Here is a 22,520-nt window from a genome sequence, read left to right as displayed (position 1 = left end):
TAGCAACCGGGAGGAGCAACTGCCTCAACCTAACCCGCTAGGCGGCGATGGGCAATGATTGACGTCGGAGGTGGACGAATGAAAAGCGGGGCCGTGGGCGCGGGATAGCCAATAGGGAGCGGAGGTGGGCGGGGCCCCCTGCCTGCGGGCCCGCCCCGAGGTTAGGTTGCGCGGTAGAGAGGAGGAGGAGGAGGAGGAGAAGATGGCGCCGAGCTGGAACAAGCGTCCGAGTGGGAGGAAGAAAAGCAACGTTCTGCGGAACTTATACCGGCTGAAGGTACTGGAATGGGCGGCAGGACAGGCTCAGTTAACATCTGCTGATACTTAAATGTGCGTTTTACAGGGTGAAAAGCCACCGAATAAAGCTGTAAAACTGGGATTGACTGACTGGGGGGGGGGGGGGGGGGGGGGAGGGGAGGGGGAGGGGGAGGGGGGGGACATAAACTCCAGCAAATCCTCCCTCCCTCCCTCCCTCCCTCCCTCCCTCCCTCCTTCCCGCAGCAACAGGCTCAGAAAATAACCAAAATATCATCATTACAACCACTTTCCATCCACCAGGACCACTCAAAACGTTGGCTGTTAATGCAATAGATGCTAAAGCAGCCGAGAGCTGCTGGTCCCCCACCCCCCCAATCAGCATTTATATATATTTATTTGTATATATATTGTTGTAACTATTTATTTAAAGTGCTCCCAATTCATCACAATTTGCAGAATTTAACCCTGCCAGGCTGTGTAAATGAACAGCCCCCACTGGCTTTCAGCATTCACTGTTTGTGTTGTGTGTGTTGTGTGTGTGTGTGTATTTGTAAACTTGCCCACTTGTGAACTGATTTGAAATTGCATTGCCCTATTTTCAGTGTTTGCCTATGAGATTCCTTTGTTTCCATGTTGGACACTGCACTACCTCCCCCCCCTCCTCCCTCACCTCACCTGAAATTGATTTACAGTGAGAGTACAGAAATTTTCATGTTGGTAACCTTGATGTTTAATGTTGTGCATTGATTCCCCTCCCCTCCCCTCCCCTCCCTCTCTTATTTTTTTGAAAGCCTGTAGTGGTTTCAGGAATGGACTGTGGTTTGGGAGCTGCTATTTCCTGCCCTCTTCACAAGCTGCAACGTGTTTGCTGCTAATCCAAAATCATCTTTTAAAAAATTCTGTTACAGGATGTGGGCGTCGCTGGCTGGGCCAGCGTTCATTGCTCATCTGCCCGTGAGAAGGTGGTGGGTGAGCCGCCTTCCTGAACCGCTGCAGTCCATCTGGTGTAGGTGCACCCACAGTGCTGTTAGGGAGGGAGTTCCAGGTTTTTGACCCAGTGACAGTGAAGGAACGGCCGATATATTTCCAAGTCAAGATGGTGCGTGGCTGGGAGGGGAACTTTCGGGAACTCCCATGCATCTGCTGCCCTTGTCCATCTAGTTGGGAGAGGTCACGGGTTTGGAAGGTGCTGTCGAAAGAGCCCTGGTGAGTTGCTGCAATGCATCTTGTGGATGGTACGCACTGCTGCTACTGTGTGTCAGTGGCGGAGGGAGAGAATGTTTGTAGATGGAGTGCCAACCAAGGGGACTGCTTTGTCCTGGATGGTGCTGAGCTTCTTGAGTGAAATGGGAGCTAGAGTCATCCAGGTAAGTGGGGAGTATTCCAATGCACTCTTGACTTGTGCCTTGTAGATGGTGGACAGGCTTTGTGGAGTCAGGTGGTGAGTTACTCACTGTAGAATTCCCAGCCTCTGACCTACACTTGTAGCTCCAGTATTTATATGGCTGGTCCAGTTCAGTTTCTGCTCAGTGGTAACTCCAACGACGTTGATAATGGGGGATTCAGCAATGGTAATGCCATTTAATGTCAAGGGGAGACAATTAGATATTCTCTTGTTGGAGATGGTCATTGCCTGGCACGATGTGTGGCATGAATGTTACTTGCCACTTGTCAGCCCAAGCCTGGATGTTGTCCAGGTCTTGCTGCACTTGCACATGGACTGCTTCAATAGCTGAAGAGTCATGAATGGTGCTGAACATTGTGCAATCATCAGTGAACATCCCCAGTTCTGACCTTATGATGGAAGGAAGGTCATTGATGAAGCAGCTGAAGGTGGTTGGGCCGAGGACATGACCCTGAGGAACTCCTGCAGTGATGTCCTGGAGCTGAGATGATTGACCTCCAACAACCACAACCATTTTCCTTTATGTTAGTATGACTACAACCAGTGGAGAGTTTTCCCCCGATTCCCATTGCTAGGGCTTCTTGATGCCATGCTCAGTCAAATGCGGCCTTGATGTCAAGAGCAGTCACTCTCACCTCACCTCGGGAGTTCAGCTCTTTTGTCCATGTTTGAACCAAGGCAGTAATGAGGTCAGGAGCTGAGTGGCTCTGGCGGAACCCAAACTGAGCATCTTTGAGCAGGTTATTGCTGGGTAAGTGCAGCTTGTTAACACTGTCAGTGACACCTTCCATCATTTTACTAATGATCGAGAATAGACTGATGGGGCAGTAACTGACCAGATTAATGACTGATTGCCTCACCTTTCAACTGATGGAAGGCACTCAACTCACTTCCACATAGTCATTGAGATGAATAGCTTTGTAACATTTCAAAGAGATGCCGGATAAACACAAGGGCGAAAAGAATAGAAGGATATGATGATAGGATGAGAGCAGGCTTGTGTGGAGCATGAACACCAACACCTACCAGATGTATTATTCTTTCATTGGATGTGGGTGGCGCTGGCAAAGCCAGCATTAGTTGCCATCCCTAATTGCCATTGAACTGAACATTTCAGAGGGCAGTTAAGAGTCAACCTCATTACAATGAATCTGGAGTCACATATAGGCCGGACCAGGTAAGGACAGCAGATTTCCTTCCTAAAGGACATTAGTGAACCAGGTGGGTTTTTAAGACACTTGATGAAGGTTTCATGGTCATCATTACGCAGACCAGTGTTTATGCCAGATTTCAGATTTATTAATTGAATTTAAATTCCACCAGCTGCTGTGGTGGGATTTGAACCTGTGTCCCAAGGGCGTTAGTCTAGGTCTCTGGATTACTAGTCCAGTGACATTATCACTATGTCACCATGTCCCCCTCCTGTTTCTGCGCTGCAGCCACTAATGTTACTTGCAGAAGGGAAAAGCCTCTTTGAAAGTTGACTATTAAGTGTCATTACTGGAACATATCCTAGATATTTCCAGCACTGTTTGCCTTGTAAACAGCAGTTTTATTCCATGAGGTAAGGGAGGACCTTGTATAGTTCAGTAACACTAATATTCCTCTTATTGTTGCATTATATCATATCCTGGTCAACTTGGCTCGGTTGGTAGCAATCTGGATTGAACATTTTGAGTCATAACTACACAATTTGAGTTAGCTAACATTGCATTGCAGTACGAAGGGAGTGCTACATTATCAGAGCTGCTGTCTTTCACAAGAATCATTGAACTACTTGATGCTAAAGTTTAAGAACAAGGTGCCCTGATCAACATTTTTCTCTTAACCTAACATTTGGTGGTACTGGTTATTTGGTTGGTTATTTGTGTCACGGCTGTTAGTGGAATGTTGCTGATGCAGAATGGCTGCCATGTTTGTTTCTACAAGAAGTGTCTGCACTTCAAAAAGGAATCCATTGTGTAACATGCCACAACAATGCAACTGTTAGGAACTGAATAGTGCAGTGAGTTTGAAAGCAGTAGTTCACCCCTGGAACAGAGGTTTGAATATGTGAAAGTATCTTCTGTGTAAAATGAGTTTGGGTTGTTTCAGCGTAGATCCTAATTAATAACAGCCCAGAATTGTCCCTAATTTAGCATGACTAGGCACTGTCACTGAGATTGTATGGTGTAAAAATGAGAAAAGTGCCATGTGTCAACAATTGGGAGGGGGACATGTTTGGAGTTAAGTTTTCAAGTGCTCTCCTTTTTTAAATTAATTTTTAAGAGCAGGAGAGTTCTCCCCAGTGTCCTGGCCAATATTTATCTCAACCAATTCCCTGAAATAGATTATCTGGTCATTATCATATTGCTGTTCTGGGATCTTGCTGTGCCTGTACTGCTTAACATTAGTGACTACACTTCAAAAGAATTCCATTGGCTGTGAAATGTTTTGGCACATCCCGAGGCTGTGAAAAGTGCTATATAAATGCAGGTCTGCTTAACTCTTTTTATTTTCCAATCCTTTCCTTTGTTGGGTCAATGACCTTCTCGACTCTCTCCCTGTTTAAATTTTCACCCTTCAATAGGTAGAGAATTTTCTGGAATTTTAACTTCTTGATAAACAAATTGGTAAAAATTGTAGCGAACTTTTCCAGACCTATTTTAGAGTGAGGATTTGATGATTGAGGTGCTGTTCATGGATTAGGAGGTGATTTATTCCAAGCTTTCTCACAGAATGATAAATTTATCACAAACTTGTAGTGGTTCTTAAAACAGGTTTTAATGGGCTTGGCAAATTAAGAAGGCAGTTAATTTAGTTTAACAACCAGGACATGTATATTCTGACACAGACTTTGCAGCAGGGAATGGTTTGTGACATTGTTGGGATGCTCTAGGGTCCTGTACTCCCTCACTCTAATTAAATTCATTAATTAAAAGTCGAGCCTGTAGGGATCTTTCTGACCAATTCTGTTTTCTCACGCGAATTCTAGAGCAGGAGAGTGTTATAGTGAGTAGTGGGTGGACAATCTGATCCTAGTCTCAGCTTAGCTGAATTGTGGGTCAAGCTTCCAATTATCGCAGCCTTTCCAGCAGTTTGAGTTAGCTGAAGTGAAGCAAGATTGCAGTAAATGTGAAGTGTCAAACCTTTTGAACCCAGTCCTTGTCCAAACCAATACCCATTGTCACGTGGTTCTTTCTTGGCCAGAAACACACATGTTACCTTTTTTTCTCTCACACAGATAACTGGGCAGTTCTCTCATCGAATGTTCCAAAATTTGCCTCCCATTCTTTGCGTTCCGCTGAAGAACATTGTGGACGATGATTTTTTACTGGCTGGGTACGTAAATCATTTCCTGACCTTTTTATGTAAGAAGAGTTTGGTTCATTCATTGATTTAACTTGAAAATAATGTTAGGCCCAAGCCATTGCCATTATTCTCTGGGGTATTAGTGTATGTGTCTCTGCATACGAACATATGAATTAGGAACAGGAGTATGCCTCGGGCTCTTGAGCCTGCTCTGCCATTCAATAAGATCGTGGCTGATCTGGTTGTAACCTGAACCCCACATTTTTGCCTACCCCTGATAACCTTTCACCCCCTTGTTAATCAAGAATCTATCTAGTTCTGCTTTAAGAATATTCAAAGACTTTGCTTCCACCGCCTTTTCAGGAAGAGAGCTCCAAAGACTCTTAAACCTCTGAGAAAAAATTTCTCCTCATCTGTCTTAAATGAGCGACCCCTTATTTTTAAACAGTGACCCCTAGTTCTAGATTCTCCCACAAGAGGAAACATCCTCTCCACATCCACCCTGTCAAGATCTCTCAGGATCTTAAAGGTTTCAATCAAGTCGCCTCGTACTCTTCAAAGTTCCTGTAGATACAAGCCTAACATACATACGAAATAGGGGCAGAAGTAGGCCATTCGGCCCCTCGAGCCTACTCCGCCCTTCAAGAAGATCATGGCTGATTTGTTTGAGTTTCAAATTCCACATTTTCTTCTACACTCGATAACTTTTGATTCTCTTGCCTAACGAGAAGCTTCCTATCTCCACCATAAAAATATTCAACGACCTTTCCTCATTAAGACAATCCACCCATTCATGATATTTGTCTAGTAAACCTCTGAACAGCTAACGCATTTACTTTGTTCCTCAAAAAAGGAAGCCAATGCTGTACACAGTAGTCCAGATGTGTTCTCACCGGTGTCCTGTACAATTGAAGCATAACCTCCTACTTTTGTAATCAATTCCCCTCACAATAAATGATAACATTCTATTACCCCGGGACTCTCAGTTCCCTCTGCATCTCAGGTCCCTCTGCAATCTCTCGCTATTTAGATAATAAACTTTTTTTATTCTTGCCAAAATGGACAATTTCACATTTTCCCATATTATACTCCATTTGCCAGATCTTTGCCCACTCACTTAACATATCTATGTCCCTTTGTAGCCTCCTCATGTCCTCTTCACAATTTACTTTCTTACCTATGTGTCGTCAGCAAATTTAGCAACCATACCTTTAGTCCCTTCATCCAAGTCATTTATATAAATTATAAAAAGTTGAGGCCCCAGCACTAATCCCTGTGGCACACCACTCGTCACATCCTGCCAACCAGAAAAGACCCATTTATGCCAAACCCTCTGCTTCCTGTTGGCTAGCCGACCTTTTTTCCATTCCAATATGTTACCCTCTATACCATGAGCTTTTATTTTCCACAGTAACCTTGGTTGGCACTTTATCAAATGCCTTCTGGAAATCTTAAGTACAGTACATCCACCAGTTCCCCTTTATCCAGAGCACATGTAACTCCTTCAAAGAACTCCAATAAATTGGTTAAATATGATTTCCCTTTCACAAAACCATGTTGACTCTGCCTGATTGCATTGATTTTTTTCTAAGTACCCTGCCAAAACATCTTTAATAATAGCTTCTAACATTTTTGCTATGACAAATGTTAAGCTAACTGGCCTATAGTTTCCTGCTTTCTGTCTCCCTCCCTTTTTGAATAAAGGAGTTACATTTGCTAATTTCCAATCTTATGGAACCTTTTCCTAATCTAGGGAGTTTTGGAAAATTAAAATCAATGTATCAATTATCTCACTAGCCACTTTTTTCAAGACCTTAGGGTGAAGTCCATCCAGAGCCAAGGGATTTGTCAGCCCGCAGCACCAACAATTTGCTAAATAACATTGCACCATTCTGCAGGGGTATTAACCCTTAATTTTAAGCAGCCTCATGCCAGTTCTAAAATAGAGGAGAGAGCATTTTTCAGACAAATGCATTGTGTTATGCTCTAGAATCCCACTGCTAATGTGTAGGCCCAGACAACATGTAGTGAATATACTAGTCTCTCTAGTATTTGGCTCTGAACGTCACGATTAATTTTATCACACTACTCGTGTGGCGTAAAAGTTTCTGAACGGAATGTTTTTCATTTATTGAGTGGGCCCATTGAAACCGCAGACAGTTTTATGAAGGTAACATGCAATGTTGTCATTACTAGATTTCTCTTAACAAATCTCTCCAAAGCTGCACTCTGGGTGATGACAAGCAACAGTCTGTAGCTTATTAACAGGTGGTTGTGGCAGCATTATAATTTTCTGGTGGTCTGTTGCATATTTACAGGACAATTGCACCCTAACTCTGACACACCTCAGTTTAATTTAACTCAGTTACTCTTAACGTAGAACTGTTTGGTTGAAGTAATGACCTGAACTGTTTCCTTGTAGCTCAGAGAATTTGGCTAATAGGTAAGTAGGAACGGGAGGAGGTTATTCAGCCCCTTGAGCCTATTTCATCATTCAGTTGGATCATGGCTGACCTGGTTAAGCGAGCCCTGCAAATCAGGAAGATGCCGGTTTCAGTTCCTGGTCTTTGGTCTGAGCTGAGTTAGCTGATCTCATTGGGTAATAGTACAGAAACTGGAATGGGGCTCAGTTCCCCTAGGTTAGGGAGAGGGAAATTCTACCTTTTCTTAATGCACAATGCAATGACTACTGCGGGGTACATGACTTCACACTGTATGAGGATAAGAACAGTTTCAACTGTGATCCACTAACTGCTCCCCCTCCCCCACAGCCCCCACACAATACAGTGATGAGATTTGTCAAGAAAGGACGAGAGGAGGAAGTGCGGTCTTGCTTCTCATTCCCTGGGCAAAGTACAAAAGGCAAACTGTGTCTATGGAGCTGTTTCTAAGCAAACAACCGGTGATTTCAGGAGAGGAGGAGAAAAACTAGGCAGTCCCCAAAATAATAGTGCTCGAATTTAATGAACGAATTTCATAAGTATCTGAATGTTTTGTTGAATTTTGCAATTCTGAAAATCCTCTACTAACTGGGAATTGTTACTGTCGTTTTTACTTTCTGCTGTTTAATATCTTTCCATAATTTCCTTTTCCCTTCCCTTGTCACAGCCACATATTCCTTGGCTTTACAAAATGCGGTAGGTATGTGCTGTCCTACACCAGGGATGTGCCAGAGCAGGATATTGATGAGTTACCGTACTATGTGTATTACCTGTACTGGTGGAAGTTCAACATTCATGACAAGTTGAAAAAGGTGAGTGCCAAAGATTGACTTCCTTGTGAATAGAGAACACATCCTTGGATGGGCATCATCCCTTTTCTTTCTCGTCTGTTGGTATTGCGTTTTATCAATTTTCGTTTCTCAACAACTTGCACTGATATAGCCTTTAACATATTAAAAGTTCACAGGCACCTCACAGGAGCGATTATCAAGCAAAATTGGATATCAGGCCGCATAAGGAGATGCTAAGACAGATGATGAAAAGCTTGGTGAGGAGATGGGTTTTAAGTAGTGTCTTAAAGAAGGAGAGTGAGGTAGAGACACTGAGAGGTCTAGGGAGGGAATTCCAGAGCTTAGGGCCCAGAAACTAAACACGGCTGCCACTGTTGTAGCAATGGGTATCCGCAAAATACTGAAGCTGGAGGAGTGGAACGATCTCAGAGTTGTATGATTGGAGGGGTTTGCAGAGACAGGGAATGAAAGAAAGTGACACCCTGCCTCTGATTCCTTGTGCCATGTCTTTTGGAGGAGGCTAGCCTGCTTGTGTGTAGCTCATAACTCTCACTCAGGGAGGAGTAGAGGCTGGTGCCTGGTGGACTAGGCATCTTCCCGGCACATGTTGACCTAAAGGAGAAAGTGACCTCCAGTTCAAACAAATACGCTCATTCTCTCTCTCACATGCTACACGTGTACGTGTGGGTACATGCTCACGCGCATGCACGTACGTACACTCACTATACTTAAATCCATACTCCTTTTTAGTAGGATACTCTACAAGAGAAAAAAAAATTTTTAATCCTTTTTTCATTGAACTTTAGGTGAGGCAAGTGCATCTTTTCAAAGATCAGGAAGTGTACAGTGACTTGTATCTAACGGTGTGTGAATGGCCAAGCGATCCCTCAAAGCTTATTGTATTTGGGTTCAAGTAAGTATTGTTCTATAGCTTGTTCTGCCATTCAATTAGATCCTGGCTAATCTTAACTCCATCTACCCACCTTGTTTCTGTATTCCTTGATACCCTTTGCTAACAAAAAAAACTATCAATCTCAGGTTTTAAATTTTCAGTTGACGTGTTATAGAGGAGACGAATCTGCTTGTGTGTAGCTCGTAACTTGCATACAGGGAGCGGTAGAGGCTGGTCTCAACAGCTTTCTGGGGGAAGAGTGTTCCAGATTTCCAATACCCTTTATATGAAGGTGTGCATCCTGACATCATCTCTGAATGTCCTAGGTCTAATTTCATGGTTCTGGACTCGCCATCACCAACGGAGGAAATAGTTTCTCTCTCTTTACCTATTAATCTCATTTAATCATCTTAAACCTAATCATTTTGATCAATGAGATCTCCTCTTAATCTTCTATATTCGAGGGACTATAAGATCTATGTAACCTATCCTCTTGATTTAACCCTTTTAGCTGTGTGCTGCACTCCCTCCAAGGCCGATATATCCTTCCTGAAGTCCGGTGCTTTGAACTGAATGAAATACTCAAAATGTCTGCTTCGACTTTATAAATGAAAATGTCATTTAAGTAGGTTGGTGTTCCCATCCTGTTGAGAAGTTACTTCTCTGAAAATTTTCAACCCCCTTAACTCCTGCAGCAAAAATTGCTGAGATTTGTAGTCAGTTGTCAAATTGATTCAGTGGGTAGCACTCCCACCTCGGAGCCAGAAAGTTGTGGGTTCGAGTCCCACCCCAGAGACTTGAGCATACAAATTAACCGAGTCATTAAACCACAGCTCCACCCGCTTAATGTTGATGTATTTAGCATTAGCTAAAGGAGGGAGTTACTCTTGTGCCCTTGTTAATATTTCTTCCTGAACCAACACCCCCTAAAACGTTATTGCTATTTGTAGGATCTTGTTGTTCTGTCTTTTTTCTTCAAAAGACAGTTTAATTTTTTTCCCCTTTCTAGTTTTACCCTGTGCCGTGGACTTTGCTCCTCTTTCAGCTGCTGAAAGATGTGTGGATGACTCACTTCTGCTTGTTATGAGTGTTAGTCCCAGGATGAGGAGGAGGGTGGGCGGAGTCTTTGTTCTTCCTGCAGTCAAGTTGTTTTTAATATAATATTCTGACCTCAAATGAAAATGTAATTCAGTTTCTTTTTAATCCAGCATTCGCTCGGTGAATGATCTGCTGATAAACATGGTGATGAGTGATGAGAATGATCGAGATATTTATATTACAACAGTTGCTACACCGCCGTTTGCATTCTGTCCTGACTGTAAGGACATGGCTTTGCTTAGCACAGGTATGAAAGAAGATTTTTTTTTCCCAGTTGCATGTGTGTTCAAGCTGTATTATTTCACATTGCACAGACCTAACTTGCTGTTGTGTGCTTTACAGATGAGCAGAATGCCTACTGTCTACAGCATGGCTTCATGCTTCACACAAAGTACCAGGTGGTCTATCCCTTCCCCACATTTCAGCCTGCCTTTCAGCTCAAGAAAGATGGAGTGGTGTTACTCAACACCAGCTACTCACTGGTAGCCTGTGCAATATCTGTAAACACGGCAGGTAATGCTCCAACCAGTCATTGTACATTTGGGAACCTAGCTAGTATGTGTGAGTGGGCTAGTCACACTTGGAGAGAAGGGAGGATATTTGGTTCAAATTATTTTCATCCAGGCAGAAATCTATTCAACCTACCTCCCCCATCACTGGAGCAGCCTCCCCTCCACTACTGGATCTGGATGCATGAATAAGGGTCAGCCATGGGCTCAGTGCTAATTCTTTAGAAAATCATAGATTCAAATCCCACTCCAGTGACTTGAGGGCAAAATCTAAGCTGACACTGCCAGTGCAGTACTGAATGGTGTTGGTGATGCCATCTTTTGGATGTGATGTTAAAACCAGGGCCCTTCTGCTATCTCAGATCTCATGGCATTTATTGAAAGAAGAACAGAGGAGCTCTCCCTGGTGTCCTGGGCAATGGGTATTCATCAGCTAACATCACTTCAAAAAGAAAATGACTATCTTGCCATTATTATCACATTGGTGTTCATGGGAGCTTGCTGTGCACAAATTGGCTGCTGCATTTCCTGCAATACAACTGACTACATTTCAAAAAGCACTTAATTGGCTGTAAAACACTTTGTGATGTTCTGAGATTGTCAAGGTGTAGCTTTTTGTAGAGGAGCATCACAGTCACTTATTTTTAAGGCACTGACACCTCTCTGCTGTACTCTGACCCCTCATAGTGATTATCAATACTTTGCAAATTTTCTCTCCAATGAATCTCAGTGTCCAGATATAAATACTCTCTCTCCCTGCTGGGCATTGTAACAGTGTCCAGTCATGTCCTCACCGTACTCACCATGTCCTCTCGCACATAGTCCCATCACAGTCAGTGGATTTCCCAACTCGAACCCAGGGCCATAGGGATTAATTATAACCCCATAAACTGTCACCTTCAGCTGATGTCAGCTAACTCGGCAATGATGGTGACATTCAGCTAAAAGGTCTTTCTGATTGATAAAAATAGTGGGCAGGAAAAGAGCAGCTGGTCCATCAAGCCTGCTCCGTGTTTGTGCTGGCTGGAGCATCATGACCAGATTCTTCCTGCCCTTCCCACTGCTGCATGGAATCTCCTGGGAGAGGCAGATAATTAGAGAAAAACCTCAGGACCAACGAGGGGGATAATTCCTGTCAGGGCACTCGGAACCCACAGTCACCAAGCATGTGGTTTTATAACAAAACCTGCGTACGGCCTTGACCAACAATTCTTCCAATTCAGATTTGTTTAATTGCTCTCCTGTTTCGGTTTTCTGTGTGTTTCAGGTGAGAAAGGACAGATTCTGTACAGCAAGAGCGGTGAAAACACCACACCTCCCGGTCACTATGAGCTGGATCCTAGTCGAAGTTCGCCAGTAATGGACATGTCCGGTCATCAGCAGTGTGAAGGTGCAAATCATCCTTCATCCAGCCACGGAGTGCCAGGCTGCATCTTACACAAAGCTGACACTAACAGCCGTGCGCACACTGAAAACTGCCCTGAGGAAATGCTGAGCTGGGAATTTAAAAGCTCTAAGCCCGCTGTACTGGCAGCGTGTAACCATGCCCAATGTGACCGATCTTCCGCCACAGGTAAAGCAAAGGAGTTCGCAGCTGACATTTTCAGGCGAGCCAGAGCTGCTACAAGCACCACAGAAGCATCGTGTAGTTTGAAGGAAGCTTTAACCAAATCAAAGGAAGGTGCCCCACAAGGGCTACTCACAGAAGACTGCCACAAGGCCCTAAATACACAAGGAAATGAGACTTCTGATTTCGCATTCTCCTCTTGTTCTTCCGAAGCAAAGTTAGAGATTCAGTATTCTAGTTGTGTTGCAGATCCCTCTGATTCTGCCTTGAACTCCAAGCATTCACATTCACTTGTATTAGGGTGCACATGTACAGCACCAGGGAAACCTGCACTGGATAATGGTATATCATCTGCTGCTAAACTGAGAACTGAAATGGCAAGTGAGTTAGTTCAGAGTGAGTCAGGCACAATGGACAGTACTGCCAGCCAACATGAAACTGCACAAACAGAGCCCGGTTACGTGAACTACATAAAGCTGCACTATGTTCTGGAACCTTCCGGCATGCCTGCAGATGATGATGGTGAGTTAAGTAGAATTGCTAGGAAATTGGTCACGCCTCCATTTTTGGTTGTCAGTGTGCTGTTTGCTTCATAATTTACAATAATCCTGTGATGCTGCACTGGCCTTAGCCGCTTTCCTTATCCAAAGGAACTTTTCTCGACTCTTGCTGTGTAACGTGCCCAATTTCGAAAAAAGGGGGATTGGCAGAGGACTTGATCTCAGGTCCTTGCACTCATCACTCTGGCATTGGAAATTGGATAATGCTTAGAAACCAGCAAGGTTCTCCTTCGGTGATTGTGAGTGTTAATCAAATCCCTTGGAATTCCTAAGTTTATTCTTCTCCCAATTGAATCATCACCATTGCTCAGTGTGCATCACACCTTCCTGAGACATTCTAGAGGCTTGAACACATAAATGAAGATGACATATCAGTGCGGTACTGCAGTCATGCCACATTGTCAGAGGTGCTGCATTTCAAATGAGACAGTTAACTGAGATCCAATCTGCCTGTTCAGGGGGACACAAAACACCCCATGTCACTTTTTCATTGAAGCTCCAGTGACCGTGTGATGGGGCGCTTTCTGTATCATCAGAGCAGGTTCTGGTCAACCACCCCACTGCTAATTATGGCATCTTGCTATGCATAATTTGATGACCATGTTTCGCTACATCAGCAATTGAATTTAAAGCTCTTCATTCACTAGGATGCGCTCTGGGATGTGAAAAGTGTTATGCAAATGCAAATGATTTTTTTTTTGGTGGGTGGATAAGGCGTATTATTTCAGAGCCAGTTCCTGGTTGAATCTCCCAGCTCAAAGCGGGCTGCATTTCCCCTTGACAAACACTGACCAGCCCCAGGGAAGAGCAGCATTCTCTCTGTCTCTAATTTAGATTTTAGAATTTCCAGATTTGTTTGGTTTTGTTTTTTTAAACGATTTTTGAAATTCTCGTGATTTTGTGCTGATTGAGGTGCTGCAGCTTGGGACAGTTCTTTTCAAGAACCAAAGATGAGCTTCAAGCACACCTGGGCGATGTTCCCCCTAACTCCTGTTTGCTGTATATGGTCGGCTTGTTACATCGCATGGTCTCTTTAAGGTTGATGCACTGCCCGACTGTTTTTTGTGTGCAGCCTGTTTGTCCCCCGTGCAGCATATTCCTAGTCACTGCGTGGCTGCACGACCTGGGGGGATGTTGCTCAGAAACATGTTGAAAACAGAGCAAAAGCACTCCTCCTGCACCAGTAATCTTAACGAGGCTGTCCATCTGTCATTGAGTTGAGGACAGTTTTGTGTTAATCAGGAAATGTACTGAGACAGGTCAAACCTATTTAACAATTACTGCTGAGAAACATTCATCCTGTCATACTGGTCTGAATTTGAACACTGGTCTGAACTCTAAATGCCAGTGTTTTCACCCACTCTTTGGTCTACTCTTTCCACCTATCCCAGACCAGACCTTGAAGTCCGCAAGTAACCTAACTCTGCACTGTGATTCGATTTCCCCTTTCTCCACACTTAATTTTATCTCTTCTTTTGTTGATCTCAACCCTACTTGCCACCATATTCCCAAATCCCACCTGTTTCCAGAAATGATCCCGTTAACGCCCTGTATTTGTAATGCCAGTAATAATGTTTCCCAATAATTTTCTCAGCTACAGTTTGTAGGAAATAATTGAGTTTTCTGTTCAGTTTTAGTTTTTAAACTTTTCTGCAGTGTTAGCGATTCTGGGACAATGTCACCATTCAGGTAAAAACTCTTGCTGCTAAGCTAGGCAGCTCTACTTTGTTAAATCAATGAAAGTAAATCTCGCAGGTCTGCTGTCCATTAACTACAGATAGATTACCACTTCATCTTCAAACTGGGTGGGAACCATGTTCTTGTGGGGTGTCTGTGCTGAAAATGCCTTCACTCCCAGCCAGTGCAGTACAGCAGGGACAGTGTGATCGGGTAGCTTCCATTGCCTGTGTTGCCTCATCTTCCAAATTGCAATTCTGACACAAGTAGATGGAACTTTGCTTGTTTGCGTTATTACATCATTAATATTTGCACAGTGTTAAATCGAAGGATTAAGTTGAGGAAAGTGTCGCTTTTTTTACATAGAGAAAAAAATGCTCACTAAATTTTGTGATTGTGGATCTTGAAGGATTTAATCTTGCAACCGTCAATAATTAGTTTGCTGCTCCTAGAGGAACTTGATGATGGGAGACTAAAACAGATCTTGTTTCCCACAGGATATGATGATAAGATCTCACTGCATTTTGTAGTGACTGACCTGAGGGGAAGGAATCTGAAACCTGTTAAAGAAAGTGCTTCATATCAGGTAACTTAACCCACTTGCAACATAACCCTTTCTGGCTGAGAAGGGGACAAACCGGTTATTGTGGCACCGTACTGGGTTGCCAACAGCCACAAGGTTTCAATGATTGTATTGTTTAGCAACCTGGATGTTGTCACTGTGATTTTAACAGTGGAATGTACAATATTGAAATGTGAAAATAACTCAGCAGTGGAAGTTTCTAGATTTCATTCTTGCAAATTTGTTTGAAGACTGTCTTTTGCATTGTCTACAGTGAAGCACTGGTACTTGCAGATTATCAGTGGTGCTGGTAGGGGTAATCTGAATTACACTATCACAGGGCATTGAGTGCTTTAGTTTTGATGCATTTCTTTTGTAAATCTCTGAAGTAACAGCACTCTAAATAGCAACAATACTGCATTGTAAACACAGACTTCGAAACCAGATCCCCTGATTACTGGCTATTTTTGGCTGAAAGTATTAGCGTCCCATTTATTTTTCTTCTCTTGGTGAAATAATTGAGGGCAGACTGGGATAAGTTGAGTTTGTGATTAAAACCTAGCAAATATGATGTGTCAGTCTGCAATATTACATTATAACTCGCACTAATATTTACTGTTCATCATGATGATGTGCAACTTGCAGGTCGTTTGCAATAATTACCAATGCTAAGTAAACTCGATTGTATAATATGTACATTGGTGTTTGGCACTCCGTCATTGCTGGGATTGTCAGCCTGGATTTTTGGCTGAAGTCTCTAGAGTGGGACTTGAACCCACAACTTTCTAACTCAGGTGAGAGAGGTATCCACTGAACTACAGCTGACACAGTTTGACATGTATGTGCTCTGGTAGCTATTGTCCTTAGCCAATTGTGCAGTTGAGGCTGCTCTACCGAGAGACTGAGAGGATGTGTTTAAATACTTTCACTGCTTCACATTTCCACGAGGAAAAAATCTTAATGAGATGTGTGGCTAACAGAGATATGTAACTACCTTGTGCCTGGTCTCTCTCTCTCTCCCCCTGCAACCCATCTCTTGCATCTTGTGAATTTCCAGGGCAAGTACCTCACAGTGGAGCAGCTGACGCTCGACTTTGAATATGTCATTAATGAGGTTATAAGGAATGATGCATCCTGGTCAAAGCGATACTGTTCCTTCAGTGACTATGATATTGTAATCCTAGAGGTAAGTGGATTTAGACTGAAAAGCCATGTGTTTTGGACTGCCTGCTGTGGGATGAATGACAGGACGTGGCTTCACAGTGATTCTTCATATGGCCGCTTCATAGATTGACCCAGTCACGGGGACATTCAGTCTGATGAACCCTAAGTGAGGAGGAAACTAGAGGCTGGGTAAGATTATTGTCAGTAAAATAAATTAGTCTCCAGGAAAGAAATCAATTCTATGAAATTGAAATTGGATAAATTTGAGTTGGAAAGATTTTTAGGACTTCAGCATCATTGGTTAGTAGCCCCATTTCATTACATATGTTGCAAATTAATAGTCATGTTTTTCTTCAAATTCCAGTTTTTTATTTCTATTTTGTTTTAAACCGATGTCTCCCCTGCACCCCACACACCATTTGTGACCAGGTGAGGGGCCAGTAAAGTCATTGCCAGTTCCACTCTGAAACTGTCCATAAAGGGTAGTCTGAGTGTGATCAAGAATGACTGAGGTTCCAGTTTTTCCTATCTTATAGGAGGTGAATGACTGGTTTCTGCTGATTCATTTCCAGGGATTTCAGCAGCTTGATATAAGAACACAAGCATTTTTTGAGTGGACAGGAGACCTTGAGGCCTATCTGCCTAGTGACTTGCCACAAATCACCCCACCTTTAACACTCTTTTAACATATTCCTCAATCCATATTCTCTGTATCAAATTGTTTCTTGGACACCTTATGTTCAAAGGCCTTGTGTGTGGGAAAAGTGTGGCCGTAAAAAACTGATGATAGCTTTGTACTTTCAGTGCAGTTCATTTGTGCTTCCTTGGCTTTTGGGACTGTCATTAACACCAGTACGATTGTGATCTGTTTCAAGGTGTGCCCTATAACCAACCACGTCATCATTAACATAGGACTGCTGCTCTTGGCATACCCTTCAGATGAAGAAGGACAAATAAGGTAAGGGAAAGTAACCTCAGAGTTTGTGCAGTTCAGCTCTGAAACAGTGTAGGCTGGACGGATCTGCCTTATACATTTCACTGAGTTGGGAAATCTGACATTTGTTCCATTCAGGGACTTCATGGGTGGGTTCACACACTGACCTTTCAGCTCTAGGATCTGAATCCAGCACAGACTGATGAGTTGCAAGTTTTCTCGCTCTGTTGCATCTGAGGCTGCAATGTGAAATGAGTTTGGTGAGTTTGAGCCCAGTTGGTAGAGGTTCTTGCCTTTATCTGTAGATTTAAAGTCTCCGTTTGACATCGATTGATGTAAATCTGGCCAGTCTGACTTGGAGTGACCACAAGGATGGCTAGACTCAGAAAAGGTATTGTAGGGACTTCTCTGATGGTGGACTCGGGCACCTTGTTAGGAGAGAGTTGGAGCCGCTCCACTCTATTGCTGTTTGTGTTGTATTTGACCTAAGAATTCTCAATGCTGGGATGGGAGGCTGAGTTGGGAAATTATTCTGTTCCCCAGTACAACCACCGTTTAACTCGATGAGCACAAATATCCCCCTCTCTTTTTCTGAGTCCTTTTTAGCATATCTAGGGATTAAAAAACTTTGTCACTGTTATGTTTTAACCTATTCCCTTGTGTGTAACTGGAGTTGTGGATCAATGTAAAAGTGAACTGTGTGTATATGCGTATGTGTACAAAAGTGTGCAAGTATGTATGTGTAGACAAATGCTGTTTCTCACTGTCACTATTGCAGTGTGCTTCCTATAGCTGTTCAACGTAGTGAGTCATGAACAATTAAAGATTAAAACTTTAGAGAACAGTGGAGTTTGGAATTGTTCAAGTATAGACACGTTTACCATAGGATACAGGTACAGATGGTAAACCCTGTCACAATACTGTAGACTGCAGGAATTGAGGATACCACTGTGCTGTAAACAGAGTAACAAGAATCTGCTTTCACAGAGCACCTTTAACATCATAAAACGTCCCAATGCACATCACAGAAGCTTTAGCAAACAAAATTTGACACCCTCCAAACAAACATTCAGTTGACTGAAAGCTTGGTCAGGGAGATAAGTTTTAAGGAGCATCTTGGAGGAGGTGGTGAGGTTTGGGGGGGGTGGAATTCCAGATCTTAGGGCCTAGGCATCTGAAGGCACAGTCACCAATGGTGTGCACCAATGGTGTGGAGTGATAACAGCTGGAGTTGTGCAAGAGGCCCGAACTGGAGGAGTATAGAGAATTCAACAGTTGTGGTACTGGAGGAGGTTACGGACATGAGGCTGCATGTTTAGTCTGGGTGTGAAAATCCTACCTTCTGCACAAAGTCACAGATATTCCTGTGAATGAGAATGAATGGAGATGCTGTGATTTATTTTAATTACCTGATGACACTGGAGTAAGTTCTGTCGTGAAAATAGGTCATTTGACCCATTAAGCCTCCTCCTTTCACAGACCATACACACTGTGCCACTTCCATTTCATCAGCTGAAGAAAAGTTCCACATAAATATCCCCTGGGCCTCAAAAGAATATCAAGCAGAATCTTACAGCACAGAAAAAGGCCATTTGGCCTATCATGCCTGTGCTGGCTCTTTGAAAGAGCTATCCAATTAGTTCTATCCCTCTGCTCTTTCCCTATAGCCCTGTAATTTTCTCCCTTTGAGTATATATCTAGTTGCCTTTTTGAAAGTTATTATTGAATCTGTTTCAGGGAATGAGTTCCAGAACTCTAGAATATGGCTCTAAATCTAAAATCTTCAACTTTGGCTAGCTACCGCACTGCAAATCTCTCAGTATGTCCCTACTACTAGCACAGGAACTGTTGTGTGCTCCTGTTTAGTTATGAGTATATACCTCTCCCTATAATCAATCCTATCTGTTAGTGAGCTGTGGTGTGTGTGTGTAACTGTGAAATACTATCAAACTCTATTACTGATTTTTCAGACCTAAGACCTATCATACTTGTTTGAAGGGCACATGGAACCTAAATACTGGCATCTTTGCAACGGTGGGAGTTGGTGACTTAACTGCTGTACAGGGGCAAACAAGGTAAGTTAAATGGCGCATTTTTCCATTAACATCTTGCACGATGAACGGTAATTTAGACTAACATTCCTTTCTCTCTCTCTCTCTCCATTTCTTTTATTCAGTGGCAGCGTTTGGAGTACCTTCCGTAAAAGCTGTGTTGATATAGCAATGAGGTGGCTGGTTCCTGAAAGCACCTTCCGCAATGTCAACAGGATGACAAATGAAGCCTTGCATAAAGGTGTGCTTTAAAGCTGAGGGTATCCCTGGTCCTTTCTTGCATGTAAACTTTTACTGAAGTACAATGGTGCATGTGATCTAACCCGGAGCCGTTTGCAAGCTGCCTTCTCCCAACTCACCCACCGGGCACAACGGTTCCAAGGGTCTCGAGGCCAGTTCAGTTCATAGTTTGCTTGGCTGTGGGAATGTTGACTGATGTGGCATGCAGTTCTGTTCCCCCTCTCTCTGACTCTGCAAACCTGCAGAATTCTTGGTTTGGGCCGAATTGCAGGTACTGAGTGCCGTGAAGGAGCTCCAGTTAAAACAGAAAACCCTGGGCACGTAGCTTTCATCTTGCTCCTCCTTTGAGGAAGTGCCTGGTCTACACTTGCAACTGCCGATAGAGGCATCATGAAATCGGGAGCCCTGGGTGGGAAATCTCTTCTGCGTACCCGAGCTCTGTCACTGTGTGCCGTAGTCGTTTGTGATATTCCTCAGCCAGCTCCCCCTAAGTAAGGTTCATTCAGTCAGCGGCCTTGGACAACAGGCTAATGAGCTACATGTAGAGTTTGAGTAGCCCCACCCCGCATGTGATTTTCTGCATTCGTGTCATGTATTGTATCTTCAAAGACCAGTGCCACACAGTGGGAAGGGAATATGGATGGACAGTCACATGACACTTCAGAATGTTAGAGCCCTCTTGAACCATTACCAGTAGCTAATAATAATCACATCCATTCTGATTGTGTTGGTTTTCAGTCTCGCTGGCCCACCAGTAGTGAGTGACCGGCCTCATTATTTCGGGTTTGATTGACGGATCTGTATTGAAATCCTGGCCTCAGAACCACATAGAACAGGACAGGAACATGGTGAATTCAATGTAAATGTTGGCTTTTCTCTAGGTCGCTCGCTGAAGCGCTTGGCGGACAGTGGGCGTAGCATGTGGATTGTTCTGTAGCAGTGACTATTACTATCGTCCATTTCACCAACGATTTTTTTAAAAGGGAAGAATGAAGAGCCCGGGTTTCAAGAACAGAGTCAGCCGCAAATAGAATCGATGGCTTAAAAAGTTTATATTTTTTAAAGCAGCTACCTCTTCGTTCAGTTTTTTTTTTTCTCAATCATTCCTTCTCAGGCCTAACAATAAGGCCAGGCCCTTGGAGGTTTAAAAAAAAAAACAAACTTTGTAAAAGTTTTTAAAATAAAACCTTCCAGGTGTGTGCAAGATATCGAATATTTTTAGGTTTTTTGAGGGTGATACATATCTCTCAACTACTGCCATCCCCCATACCAAAGTTTTGGTATCTGCATTACCTCAGCATCAAATTAGGACTTTGTTAGTTTGTGTTATGTGAATGTCTTTGAGAGACTGCAGGCCACTTAACTGAAGAGTGTTCATCTTTTTTTAAATGTAGTTTATGTCATATTTAACACTATTTAGGATCTAGTTTGAAAGTGCAAAGAGCTGGTTACATTCCTTCTTTAAATCCTCCCAGTTCATTTCTTTCTGACCAGGGACAGTATCTGTCACTGGAGGCCATGTGGACCCTGCACAGCGAGGTGAGCTTTTCCCCCTCAGTAAAATGAACCCTGCGGCATTCTTGGTTTGGACAGAATTGCAGGTACTGAGTGGTGCAACTGTATTCCATGTTAAGCTGTTGCTGAGTATGAATGTGTTCCTCCCTGTGAATTTCAATAAAATATAGAACGAAGCTTAGTGTGACTCGTGGTCTTTTTGGAGTTTTAACAGTGAACATCCACACTGGCTCATCCAGATTGGTCTAAGTGGTAGTTTAACTGAAAGCACCATGTGCTAATGGTTGATGTTACATTGGCCATTCAGCCCAACTGGTCCATGCTGGTATTTATGCTTCAGACAAGCCTCCTCCCATTTATCGTCATCTCACCCTATCGATATATCCTTCTATTCCTTTCTACCTCATGCTTATCCTGCTTCCCCTTATTCGCCCTCAACTATTTCTGTGTCAGAGTTCCACATTCCCACCGCTCTCTGTGCACCAAAGTTTCTCCTGAATCTTTATTGGATTATTTGTCACTATCTTACATTTTATGGTCTACAGTTCTGGTCTCACTTGCAAATGGAAATATCTTCTACGTCTAACCTAATAAATCCCTTCTTAATTTTAAAGGCCTCAACTGGGTCACCGCTCAGTCTGTTCTTTTTTGGAACAGCATTGGTTCAAACATGGACAAAAGAGCTGAACTCCTGAGGTGAGAGTGACTGCCCTTGACATCAAGGCAGCATTTGACCGAGTCTGGCATCTAGGAGCCTCAGCAAAACTGGAGTCAGTGGGAATCAGGGGGAAAACTCTCCGCTGGTTGGAGTCATACCTAGTACAAAGGAAGATGGTGTGGTTGTTGGGGGTCAATCATCTCGGCTGCACGATATCACTGCAGGAGTTCCTCAGGGTAGTGTCCTCAGCCCAACCATCTTCAGCTGCTTCATCAATGACCTTCCATCATAAGGTCAGCAGTGGGCATGTTCGCTGATAATTACACAACGTTCAGCACTATTCGCGACTCCTCAGATACTGAAGCAGTCTATGTCCAAATGCAGCAAGACCTAGACAATATCCAGGCTTTGGCTGACAAGTGGCAAGTAACATTTGCACGACACTAGTATCAGGCAATGACCATTTCCAACAAGAGAGAATCCAACCATCATCCCTTGATGATCAATGGCATTACCATTACTGAATCGCCCACTATCAATATCTTGGGGGTTATCATTGACCAGAAACTGAGCTGGACAAGCCATATAAATACTGTGGCTACAAGAACAGGTCAGAGGCTAGGAATAGTGCAATGAGTAACCCACCTCCTGACTCCCCAAAGCCTGTCCACCATCTACAAGGCACAAATCAGGAGTGTGATGGAATACTCCCCACTTGCCTGGATGAGTGCAGCTCCCACAACACTCAAGAAGCTCAACACCATCCAGGACAAAGCAGCCTGTTTGATTGGCACCCCATCCACAAACATTCACTCCCTCCACTGCCAGTAGCAGCAGTGTGTACCATCTACAAGCACTGCAGGAATCCACCAAGGCTCCTTTGACAGCACCTTCCAAACCCATGACC

The 22,520-nt window shown here is 43.4% G+C and overlaps 1 protein-coding gene across 2 annotated transcripts; it reads left to right on the top strand.

Moving 5' to 3' along the window:
* Window positions 1–172: 172 nt before the first annotated feature.
* dcaf15 (DDB1 and CUL4 associated factor 15) lies at window positions 173–21,131 on the top strand. 2 transcript variants are annotated; one of them, XM_041177198.1, is made up of 13 exons: window positions 173–277; window positions 4,887–4,984; window positions 8,063–8,207; window positions 8,993–9,099; window positions 10,287–10,423; window positions 10,519–10,689; window positions 11,953–12,774; window positions 14,987–15,075; window positions 16,109–16,237; window positions 17,091–17,173; window positions 19,120–19,224; window positions 19,326–19,441; window positions 20,322–21,131. In XM_041177198.1, exons 1-13 carry the CDS (start codon window positions 203–205, stop codon window positions 20,375–20,377), a joined length of 2,133 nt encoding a protein of 710 aa, XP_041033132.1. In that variant the 5' UTR covers window positions 173–202; the 3' UTR covers window positions 20,378–21,131. The 2 variants fall into 2 exon arrangements, with proteins under 2 accessions (XP_041033132.1, XP_041033133.1); XM_041177199.1 differs by lacking the exon at window positions 173–277 and adding an exon at window positions 312–330.
* The last annotated feature ends 1,389 nt before the right edge of the window (window positions 21,132–22,520 follow it).

This window comes from Carcharodon carcharias, chromosome 30, assembly GCF_017639515.1.
Source record: "Carcharodon carcharias isolate sCarCar2 chromosome 30, sCarCar2.pri, whole genome shotgun sequence".
NCBI classification, from domain to species: domain Eukaryota; kingdom Metazoa; phylum Chordata; class Chondrichthyes; order Lamniformes; family Lamnidae; genus Carcharodon; species Carcharodon carcharias.
The sequence above is the reverse complement of the archived record's forward strand: the minus strand, read 5'-3'. Positions and strand labels throughout refer to the sequence as shown.